Source organism: Electrona antarctica, assembly GCF_951216825.1.
Source record: "Electrona antarctica genome assembly, chromosome: 9".
Classification (NCBI taxonomy): Eukaryota; Metazoa; Chordata; class Actinopteri; order Myctophiformes; family Myctophidae; genus Electrona; species Electrona antarctica.
The window spans coordinates 38,995,495-39,007,437 of NC_136790.1; the positions used below are offsets into that span (position 1 = coordinate 38,995,495).

The 11,943-nt window shown below is 41.6% G+C and overlaps 2 protein-coding genes across 2 annotated transcripts; both read left to right on the forward strand.

Annotated features, from left to right (window-relative positions):
• Window positions 1-116: 116 nt before the first annotated feature.
• LOC306929009 (MICOS complex subunit MIC10-like) lies at window positions 117-4,531 on the forward strand. The gene is made up of 4 exons (XM_079509340.1): window positions 117-244; window positions 3,718-3,765; window positions 3,850-3,959; window positions 4,353-4,531. Exons 1-4 carry the CDS (start codon window positions 181-183, stop codon window positions 4,359-4,361), a joined length of 231 nt encoding a protein of 76 aa, XP_079365466.1. The 5' UTR covers window positions 117-180; the 3' UTR covers window positions 4,362-4,531.
• Window positions 4,532-6,904: 2,373 nt separating this feature from the next.
• nbl1 (NBL1, DAN family BMP antagonist) lies at window positions 6,905-11,500 on the forward strand. Its single transcript, XM_079511467.1, has 4 exons — window positions 6,905-7,030; window positions 8,149-8,329; window positions 8,761-8,872; window positions 9,707-11,500. The coding sequence occupies exons 2-4, from the start codon at window positions 8,157-8,159 to the stop codon at window positions 9,983-9,985; spliced, it is 564 nt and encodes a 187-aa protein (XP_079367593.1). The 5' UTR covers window positions 6,905-7,030; window positions 8,149-8,156; the 3' UTR covers window positions 9,986-11,500.
• Window positions 11,501-11,943: the final 443 nt, after the last annotated feature.

The following is an 11,943-nucleotide window of genomic DNA, read 5'->3' on the forward strand; positions in this document are numbered from 1 at the left end:
ATCACCACCATTATCACAATATTCATATTCATATTCATATTCATATTAATAATAAATAATGAATAATATAATAATCATAATACAACGGGGTTGGGTTGGGTCAAGTCTAGTCACATGACTAAATGTACATATCGCGAGGTCCAGCGCAGCAGCGTTTCCTGGATCCTGACAACTGAAAACATGGCAGCAGTGGAGCACGGGAAAAAATGGGACCGGTGTCTTGCTGATACTGTGGTGAAAACGGGTAACTTATCATTACATTTACATGAACATTTGCACATTTTGCGAATAGGCGTACTAATCTATATGCTCTGTCTCGGGCTCTCGGCTATCGTAGAACTGGGGTGAGGATCGGGCTAATCCATTTGCTACGTTGTGCACTGAGGTCAACTGCATAGAGGTTGAATATAATGTGATTGATAAATGATAATGTAGCCTACTGTTGTCTAATTGTGGTCACTGATTATATAAAGGCCTAATGGAATATAACATAATTTCCCTACACAGTCACCTGGATTGCAGCCTTTCGGTTTTTCTGCTTGTGTCTCTTATTATTGCTAGCCGCATATATAATATGACGCATACTAACGGTAGCCTATGAGAAAACCACAATGCAATATTTGATGCATCTTTTTACTGTTGCATCATCCCTGAAGTCCACGTTCCTTTGCTTAATTTCTGAACATAACCAGAAAATATAACTCACTATAAACAAAATAAACGATAGCCACACTCAAAGGATGATCTTCAGGAACACCACAAACTAGCACAATGCAAATGCAAACCATCGTCAATTTTGTTTTTTGTAGTTTGTCACTCTATTTATGGTTTGTCTGTATGTTCTGTATATCTATGCCTGTTCCTTCAAAACTACACCAATCATGTCACTATACGTGCAGGACAGGACACCACAAAATAGAATAGAATCTTAGAAACATTAACATTTTTATTTCTGAAGTACTTTGTGTATGGGTGAAGCATTTATAAACATTGCTATTTCCATTTGGCCAATCGACATGGCCACAAGCACAATCCTCTATAGAGGGTATACACGTGACATCATCATCACTCGGAACTTATGCGGGAATGCCTTCTGAGTGGCAAAAAACTACTTTCTGGCCTTGACAGCCCATACATCCAAACAGAGAAGTCCTATCTGATTGCATTAAACAACGTTAAACTCACTTTGCCACTCAATTTGCCACTCGATTTGCTACTCACTTTATGCATGCTCTATAGTGCATCTGCAGCACCACTGGATGTTTGCAACCTCACCCTCCGTCCACTGTTGGCTCTGAGAAGAAGTTCCGTGGCAAGATATCCCTGCATAGGGCGAAATGGGCCGAGCCCGCCAAAAGCAGTGGCGAAAACCCTTTTCGCAGTATCGTATCCAAAAAGTAACGGTATTTCTGCAGAGCTATATTTGCCGAAGTCCTGACGTCACTCGCTCATCCCCTGGTTCACGGAAGTAATTTCTCTATGGAGAATAACATGGGGTCATCTTAAAATCATCTCATATAAGCATTGTGGTCCAAAAATAAACAAAGTGTCTCGGCGAAATTGTCAGGGAGGTGGCTCTGTGTCATTTATGACCGTCAGTCACTCATATTTGATACCGTCTGTTTCTAGCGAAAATGTAACTAATTCAGCAGCAGTAACATTAGCGTTTTCTCTCAGTCAGTTGATTCTTCACATCCATATGAGTCAAACACAGTTATATGAGGCGATCTAAAATCCTCCAATGGGGATTACAATGCAAATAAAAAGTACATGAACCCGTGGACTTGCGCCCTCTACCGATATTGACGTCAGACTTCGGTGCTCTATAGATGATTAACGTAGGAGTGGAAAGTAAAATTTTAGAGCGAACTGAAACAACTGCTTACAAGTTACAAAGCTTATGAAGTCAGCCAGTACCATGTTTTCCCAATGCAATCTTATGGAAGCAGTACTGTGCATGTGGACTGGCAATTTAAGCGGTTGTTTCACCCACTCTAAAATGTTTACTTGCCACTACTAAGTTTATCATCTGTTGCTCTGCAGAAATACATTTTCTTTTTGGATACGACTGCTTTGTAGATCTCGCCCCATTTCGCCCTATACAGGGATACCTTGCAGTTGCATAGAACCTCTTCTCGGAGCTAAGAGCGGAGGCTGAGGTTCCAAACGGGGCTACACTGAATATTGAAATTGGACATGCAGGCCACGCTGTTATGAAACTCATATGTCTTGTTATATTGACTCATGCAGCATATCCTGCTGAGCCAGCCTGTTGGTGCACATACCACATATACTACATGTTTAGTATAATACATTTCCTAGGACAATATTTACACTCTAATTAAATTACACAAAAATTAAAACACAGATTTTGCATGTGGTTTTTACTCCCGGCTCATGTTATGTGATTGCAGTTCATTGCTTGCTTGCTTACTTTCGTATCTGGACTGCTGAATCCCCATTACAGTTAAAACAAAATCAACCCGCTGTGTAAGCTGTAGGCCAAAACATTGTGAATTCCACATTGTCCCCACAAGGGTGCATTTGATAGTTGGGCTAAGCGGAGACGTATCAGACTGAGCACAGCAAGATAGGAACAACAGAGCAGGGTGATGTACTGACAGAAGGGGAGGAGAGGGTGGAGGCTGGCGCAAAATAAAAGGGGGAGTCAAACTGTGAGGATGTCCTAATAAGTTCATTACTGCAAAAACTGCTGCAGATTTGCACAGTGCACACATATTTGTCCATCTCTCCTACTGCTGGGCAAAAATCACTGGGAAAGGGGGGGGGGGGGTGCAAAGGGCGGAGGATGGTAAAAGAGAAAAAGGGAGAGTGTTTACAGAAGTAAAATGTTAAACTTGTAAAAACAAAAAAGTAGAGTACACGCTAACTTGGAAAGAAACGAAAGAAAATGGAGAGAGAGAGAGGAATGGTTTGTCAGTGCCAGTAACAAAGATGTGTGGGATGTTTTTGCTGTACTTGTGGTCTTGTTTAACATTTGTAAGTTGTGTAATAGAGAGCAGTCTGACTGTTCTGGCCGTGGCAAGTCGGTCACGCTGCATAGCTCTCTGAATCCAATTAAGAGTTAGAGGGGCCCAAATGGTTGTTTTTTATGTGTTTCTGTGCTGGCTGGCCTGAAGTTGGGTGTGGTGTGGCCCGCAGCGAGGTGAAAACTAAGCACAAAAACACATTCCTCTTCATGTTCCCCTCTAGTCTGCACAGTTCTGTATCTAAATACTCAACACTGGTGACTTTAATGTCATCAACTGACTTTGAGCTCAACCACAATCTACATCCAAGCCAAACTACAGTCCTACAGCACTTACCTTTCTGTACACCACTATTCCTTCTGTCTGTACCTCTGTGCCTTTTGGTGTCTCTTGTCTGCTGTCATAGCTCCTCCCACCCAAAGCCCCCTGCCCCCTCTCTTCCATACACTTTTTTCCTTTCTTTCTTGAATATCATGTTCTTACCTCTCAGTCTCAATGTGTCACCTCTATTTCTAATGAAGAATGTCTGGCTAACAGGTGTTGCATACCAACTCGAGGGTCAAAGATCACAGTAGCTCCTACTCACTTCATTACAACAGATTTACTTCTCTGCAAACCGTGTCCTACCATATCTGAAATGCTCCCTTTTCTTTAATCATGTGCATCCTTATTGTCTATGGATGATTACAATTGTGCGTTTTCTCTCCCCTTGTCTCCCACTGTGTAGCAACTGGCGTTGGTGTTGGCATCGTCTTCTCTGTGCTTTTCTTCAAACGTAAGTATTGTTTGAGGGAACGGGGCAAACATGCAGTTCTGTCATCAACACATCGATTTGTGAGCTAATGTACCTCCTCTACAGGACGCACATGGCCTGTGGCGCTGGGCTCAGGAATGGGACTGGGCATGGGATACTCCAACTGCCAGCATGATTTCAGGTCACCTTACCTGCTTCATGGACAGATGGTAAAGGTGAGTTCACAATTTGGGCTGCAGCTATTGATTATTTTCTGGACAAGCATATTATTTTTATAACTTAAAAAAAAGTGTGTATATCAATCAATCAACGAGGGGGGGGGGGTCTTCGTCTGCTTGACGACTTAAGCACCATTTTATATTTGACGTACAATGATGTAGCGCAAAATGCCAGAAAATAACTTATCTGCAAGCTCACAATGACTTAAATGCTTTTATCTGCTATTTTCAGTATTTTGATTCTTGATTATAATCAATTAAATCAATTGGTTTAACTGTTGCAACCCTATTCACTGAATTATATTGCTCATGACCTGGAGGTTGATGGCATCTTATTGTACGAAAACATTTGTGAAAGCATCACTTAACTTTTCTTGTTCTTTTTTTTAGGACCAATAGAGAAAGGCGGATGCGGATTTGCTCGTCTTGAAGGAAGTTGCTTGTCCATGTTGTCGTCCTGCTGCTCATTTAATTTTTGTCCTGCCACTACCGCCCAGTGTAATTATTGTGTGTATATTCATTTGGCAGTCGGTATATATTGAATAAAGTGATTATGACATACTGCGAAATCTTCTGTGTACTTGTGCAAGAGAGAGAATTAAAAGGGGTCTGAGGCTGGGAGGTAATTTTGTGTGTTAATGAGTTGGGGGACTTGAACTCCTGCTGGCTTTGAATGGGAGCCAGGTTTAGCATCTGCAGCCCTGGAAGGGGCAGGGGGGTTGCTGAAAAGGAGTGTTGCACAGAATTATGGTGTGAAGAAATACATTGACGAAAGAACATCTAGCCTGACATGTAGAATTTAACAAAGTGCATTTTAAAGTAGTGTGGGGTAAATTGGAGGCAGCACACAAACTTTGTTGTGTGAGGTTATAGAAATGTATGTTCCTGTTTATCAAACTAATTTAATATACAGTAAATATCAGGAATTGCAAGCAAATGTGAATAAGGTTTTAGAAGATAAAATGGGAGGCTCCTGCACACTGTACACTCAGTCATGAATATGATTAGACTACCAAGATGGTAACGTGTACAGTATGATTGATTGTATATCTGTAAATAAAGCTATGCCATGTTCTGCAATTCTGTTTATATGCGTGTCGAACAGGAGTGTGTCTGGGGTTAAGACCAGGTTAAGCTTGCACCTGTATTGGATGTAAATCTTACATACCGTCGTCATTGACAGTGTAGTGTTTGGTAAAATTGTTCAAGTCTTTGATCACTTCTGTGTGTTTGTCAGTCAGTTTGTTTTTCTGTGTGTGTTTGTATGCATGCATGCTCGCATGTTTGTCCAGCCCCCTGGTGCAGCAGAATTTGTGGAATGTAATGGAATGCCATTTCTGGACTGGAACTCAGTCTTATTACTAACAGGTGAGTTCTGCACTGTGCACGTCTGAACATAACACACATCATGCACTTTCACATCAAAGACTATATTGCTATAAGACATTCTCTTTGACTCTCATTTTTTCCTTTCCTTTCCTGTCCTCCCTCCCTTTTTACTCTAGAGCTCTCATTTCAGCTTGAGCTCACTTCCAGACCTGCAGGTTGCATATAGCCTCCAGATATCCATAACACAGTGTCATCCTCCATCATATAGTAACAGTCCATTCTTTGTCCGTAATGTAAACATGTACATTCTTGCGTACGAGAATTGAATAAATAATTCCATGTCTGCATGCAGAAATGCCAATGGCTTAAACACTCATGTTCTACAGTACATTAGTCATGAAGTAACCTTGTCAAAAATTAAGCCCCATCACTCGTCCCGTGGCCATTAAAATATGTGTTTGCAAGTGAAGCGCATAACACTGATAGGGGTGCTTATGGAGACAATTGAGGCTGCACACCTGCAAGTAAGGTCACATTATACTGGTAGGGAAAGAAATGTGGGGGAGCATCAGGGATATTAGTGTGGCATGGTTATACAAACACCAGAATGGAAAGATATAACATTGTTTTCTGATTGTAAGTCTGAACTTTTTCCTGCATGTCTTACAACAGCCCAAGTAGTCATAGCCTATATAAACGTTAACAATTCTGTCTGAAATGTAATAACAAATTGGGTGGCTCACTTAATAATAATTAGCCTAATGATAAATGTTATATTTTTTATTTTGTTTGTTAGAGCTTTTGCAGTTGAATGAACAATTCACTTCCTATGGAGATAATGTTTATATGGCTGCATGTAAAGTGAAACATTCGGCTAAATTACATGCCCACGGTAGCCATATGTCCATGGTCACCCTAACAAATCTGTTTTAAATTAATTATTCACTTTGGAATTATACAAAACGTTTCTCATTTTCATTTACTTCATGTAATAAATAGCATTAAGTCAAAGGGTATCACTCATGTTGTTTAATTCCTGAAAGGTAATTTAAAATAATCAGGGCTATGGTCTAGCTAGTTTCTAGGCTTCACAAATCACAATCAAGAGTTGCGATAAAGCATCAAGGCTGATTGTAGCTTGATGCAAAGATCTTTTCTTCTTCACTTGGAGAAACATTTGAAACCTGCCAAACCAATTTTCCCTCCCCGTTTTCTTTCCAACAACGGCACAGCGGGACCCCTGTCTGGGGGCTCAACCGCGCCTAAACCCTGCCCAAATAAAGCTTTCAAAGCTCGTGTGAGAGTTAAAGAACTTGGGAAAGTACAGCACTAAACTGTTTTAGTGAAGTTTTGCGGAATTTAACACTGGACGGAAAGAGAACAAAGGGGAGGGACAGTCTGGGTTGATGGACTTGGGAGATAGATAGCGCGCATAAACCCTATCTTCCCATCCCTCTCCATCGGACCCTCTCTCTCCTTTCCGGATGATGTAACTGCTTTACTAGGAGTCAGGAGACACTGGGATTCATCCGTACGGCTGACAAAGTGGTCATATTTTCCATTAATTATCAGCGTACGTACGGTAATATTTCACAACTTCCCGAATCCCGCATCCCCTTCCTTTCGCCGGACGGGCGGCAATCGGGACTGCTGCCGCTGCCTGCATCGTGTAATCTTTGGTGAGAGGTCTCAGCGGGACGTTGCGCACTGGTCCATTGGCATACGGTTAGTTCTCAGTGGTAAGTTTACTACGACACCAGGGTCAACGGTTTACCTCAAAAGGACAGTGGTCTGTCAGTAGGTAGGCCTGGCTGCAGAGTTACTGTAGGCTACTTTTTTATCGTTCTTTTCATTTTTAGGAATGACAATGAGAATATTTTATGCAGGGCTTATAATTTACCTGGTGGTGACAGTGTTTGGGCTTTTTTTGATGTAATGTGGAAAAAACATCTCGAGGCCTATTCAAACATCTCACTGATGACGGAGTAGCTGCTATAGTTGTGTTGATAAATCGTTTAAATCAATTTCCTAATATAAGCGCTTATTAATGACTATGCTATATTGAAACAGATGGAGTTTAGAGTCTCCTACTGTAAATATTAGTGTGCTGTAAAGTGCTGCAGACTTGGACAGCCAAGCTAAAGTCTTGTTCACATGTTGCTCATCGTCGCGCAGCCCCTTAACTTAAGATTGGTGTTTAACAGCTGGGGCTTTTTCTGGAGAACTTTGATGGGCCTATTGAAAGTTTTTGGAATGTTATTTGCGCGTAGAGTCATGGAATGGGAAGTGTGTAAACTGTAAAGTAGACAACGTGGGTGACCAGTTCGTTTTATAAGCAGCACGAGAAAACACTTTTGTAGATTGTAAATGGCGTGACTGACTGGTCAAAGCATGTTAAAGAAAAGAACGAAAGAGGACGTGCAGAGTTTATTAGAGTCAGGTGGTATCAAGCAAACCGATTTCTCTCCCTCCCCCATGTGCTTTCTGGCCTGAGACGGTAGGCCTATAAATCCTGCATAATGTTTCTCCACAGTCAGCGAGGATGCATTTGGTTGTGAACAGTAACACGAAGATGAATTGCCAATTTGCCATGCAGTCAAATGAGCTTGAAGCTGATGATAAGACAGACATTGCATAATAGCCTGCACTGCAGGTTAAAAAAAGCACAACCTGATAACCATCCACATATAGGCGGTATGCAAACTATAAGGTAGAATTCGGGTGCTTTGAACTAAAAAGAGAACATTATCCAGGTGTCTATATACCACTCTGCAGCTGTAGCCTACTGTCTACACACAGGTAACTTTTGCATTCAGGTACTGTAGCTAAATACAATGCATTTTTTATGCTACTTTAGGTGCAGTCATGTGGGAAAGAATTCTGGTTTGCTGCGCACTGCTTGCACTGTATTCAGCGGCACCACCGGCACACATCAACCGCCTGGCGCTGTTCCCCGACAAGAGCGCTTGGTGTGAAGCCAAGAACATCACACAGATAGTTGGGCATACGGGATGCCAGCCTCAGTCTATTCAAAACAGGTCAGTCTGCCCCTCTCTCCCTTTCTCTATCATAACTCACCAGCAGCCTACTGCATAAATACAGGATATAGTCTACTTATATATTTCAGTAATGTGAATATAGGATTTCCTCAGACTTAGTTGGAAATAATTTAAATTATTAATGCGTAAACTAAATCTATACTATGATTAATTCCCGTTCTGTTCTGTTCTTTGGCTATATAGAAGTGTATATTTGTACGTCTCTACATGTTTTGATGAATTGAACAAGGTGGACCCTCTTGTAAACAATTGTAATGCTTTATTGGGTCGTCCACTCATAGTTAACAGTCTTTGTATTGAGTTGTGCTTGATTTGTACTATTCTGCAAACTGTTAATAAATATTTCAATCAATCAATCAAACCAAATGTACCCATCTTCAGAGCTCTCTAATCCTTTCTCACTGTCTCAGAGCTTGTCTAGGGCAGTGCTTCAGTTACAGCGTTCCCAACACCTTTCCACAGTCAACCGAGTCCCTGGTACACTGTGATTCCTGCATGCCTGCACAGACGCAGTGGGAAGTGGTAAGTCTAATAATCACACTAAAAACATTAGTTCTTGTAGAAAACACACATTGAGACATGAGACTGACAAATAAACATACCGTGCCCCCCCCCCCCCCCCCCCCCCCCCCTGTTTCAAACGTTGTGGTTCTTCTCGTGCAATGTAGGCCTACATTTTATATTATTCTGGAGTTCATTGTCTCTTTTAGCCAAAGGGATTCCAGAGTCCTTGGACAACAAAGGCTTTGTGGTAAAGTGTATGTAGTTTGGAACATTGCCAGGTTGGATAAGAGGGTGGGACCACAGGTGAGGTCACCTCATGTTTCATCTCTTCATCTGTTCAGCTGTTTTATTGGAAATGCCTCAGAAGTTTCAACACAGAGCTTCTCATACATTTGTATTTAATTGTAATTGGACAAGTTTGTCTGTATGGGTATAATGTTTTTTGTAAGAAAACACAACAATACATTCTCTAATGAAACAAGATACTGCTAGGAAATTGTTTTAAGTTGTGTGGGGTGGGGCAGGGAGTCAGGGTTATTGTGGGGGTCCATTTGGGGGTTTCTGGGCCGTGTGTGTGTGTGTGTGTGTGTGTGTGTGTGTGTGTGTGTGGTAATGGTAAATGGTGCATTTATATAGCGCCTTTATCCAAGGTGCTTTACAGAGATTGTGCATTACATTCATGGTTCACACATTCACACATGCACTGATGCCGGAGGAAACCATGCAAGGCACCAACCTGTGTGTGTGTGTGTGTGTGTGTGTGTGTGTGTGTGTGTGTGTGTGTGTGTGTGTGTGCGTGTGCGTGTGCGTGTGCGTGCGTGCGCATGCGCGCGTGTGCATACATGATTATAGGTGACTTTGGAGTGCCCGGGAAATGAAGAGACTCCTCATGTGGATAAACTTGTGGAGAGGATCTTCCACTGTAGCTGCCAGTCCTGTAGTAAGGATGGTGGCCAGGAGGGGGCAGTGATGCAGCTCTACCCTTCTGAGAGTGGCCTGGATACACCTTCCCTATCTGAAGCCCTCAGTGGAGCTCAGTCGCACACTCAGCCCCACAAAGACATACATTCTCAGCATGTTCACTCACACACAGAGCACCATGCACTACCACACACATCTGATGGAGGATAGGTCCTTTATAATACTTTCCATTCTGTCATTCTGATCGATCACCTCCCTCCCCCAACACCTCATGCCATCATCTTTACCAACCTGTAGAATCGCAAAGGCACTTTGATAACATGATTTAACATTACATTAAACATTCCCTTTAAAGGGATAGTTCAGTTTAAATTTATATATATATATCTATATCCCACACAATGCTCTTGCTCAGCAGCATCAAATATTTTCAACACTTAAACACTGATTGTTTCATCAATGTAAATGTGATGCTGCTGAGCAAGAGCAGGATATGGGATCCTTCTTCATTAATGGCCATTTGATACTGTCCAACGCAGCTGCTTCTGAGCTAGCAGTGGATGTGTGAATATTTCCTTTGAAAAGACAAATTTAGAGTAGCCATTTATTCTTTACAATTTCCCCCCTCACAGTTTCGTCATTATGCCAATTAATCAGCACATTTCCGTGTTGCCAGTGCTGCTGTACACCATTGGCTAACCTGCCAGAACCCTCCACGAGTCCTCCTGTTCAACATCCCTCCTGCTGACAGGCCCCACCCTAGCCCACAGGAGTTGCTGGTACAGCAATAAAGAGAGCCCTCCATGCCCTGCTTTCTACCCCTGAACATGGCCAGTTGTATTCGTATATAGATGCTCAGTCAAGGTGGTTGCACCAGAGTGGATATTCAAGACTCCACTGTGCTTAAAGGGCCACTTCACCCCCTTTGCAACCAGATCTTATTTTAATGTTGTTTGGGAGACAAGAAACACTTTCCTGGGGGTTTTTATGTGGGTAATATGCGTTTTTAGATATTTTAGTATTTCAAAGTGTCCATGGGCTCCATGATGTCATGGACACTGGGCTCACTTACGTCCTGGACTACAATTCCCATAATGCTTTGGTCCACTGCTCCTCCTTGTGGATAGGGGGAGGGCTGTCTTACTGAGACAACATGTAGTCCAGGAAATCAGTGAGTCCAGTGTCCATGACATCATGGAGCCCATGGACACATACTGAAATATCTAAAAACACATATTGCCCACATAAAAACCCCAGGAAAGTGTTTCTTGTCTCTCAAACATCATTAAAATAAGATCTGGTTGCAAAAGGGGTGAAGTGGCCCTTTAACAGGCTGAAAACAGCTTTTCACCAATACGGTTACTGCTGAGAAATGTCCACTGGACACTTGTACACATTTTGTAGCAATGCTAATGGAAAGGAATAATGTCATCTATGTGCAGTATCAAACATATGACCTATTCCTTTAAACACACACACACACACACACACACACACACACACACACACACACACACACACACACACACACACACACACACACACACACACACAGTACATCACGGTTTATACAAAGTAAACTCATACAGACCCACCATCCTACATTTTCTTCTTGTTTGCAGATATAGTGATGTGTATAAAGGCACTTGTACACCCAAACAAACTACAGATTGTTATGGCTGTAGGGTCTTTTGGCTTTTCAATGCAATAAATTCTATCTCTGAATTCTGTCTAAATGGCTCAATTCTCTATTAGTCAATATATATGAAAATAGTGAAATGGTGTTGGGTAAAGGAATACAAATGGAATGCAAGTTATAAACAAAGCTCTGTTTTTATTGTCATGTGATACAGTTTCTTTGTGACATTGACCAACAACCCATTTCTAGTCGGATAACCAATTTAAAGATGTTGCTGCCCCTTACTGATGCAATAGTAGTACTGCACGAGGAGGGCACTAATAGTTTGTATTGGCTTGAATATTAATGTTAAATGAAGATAGATATTGTTTTCATAATCCCAAATATGTAATAGAAACTATGGACACATTTTAAACTAAAGAAGAGAATAACAGTTTTTTTACACTGGATCTTGCTGTGCATCACCAGATGTTTTCCCTTCATATTTCTTTACACATCAGTACGTGTTACACATTTAGCTGTGTATCTA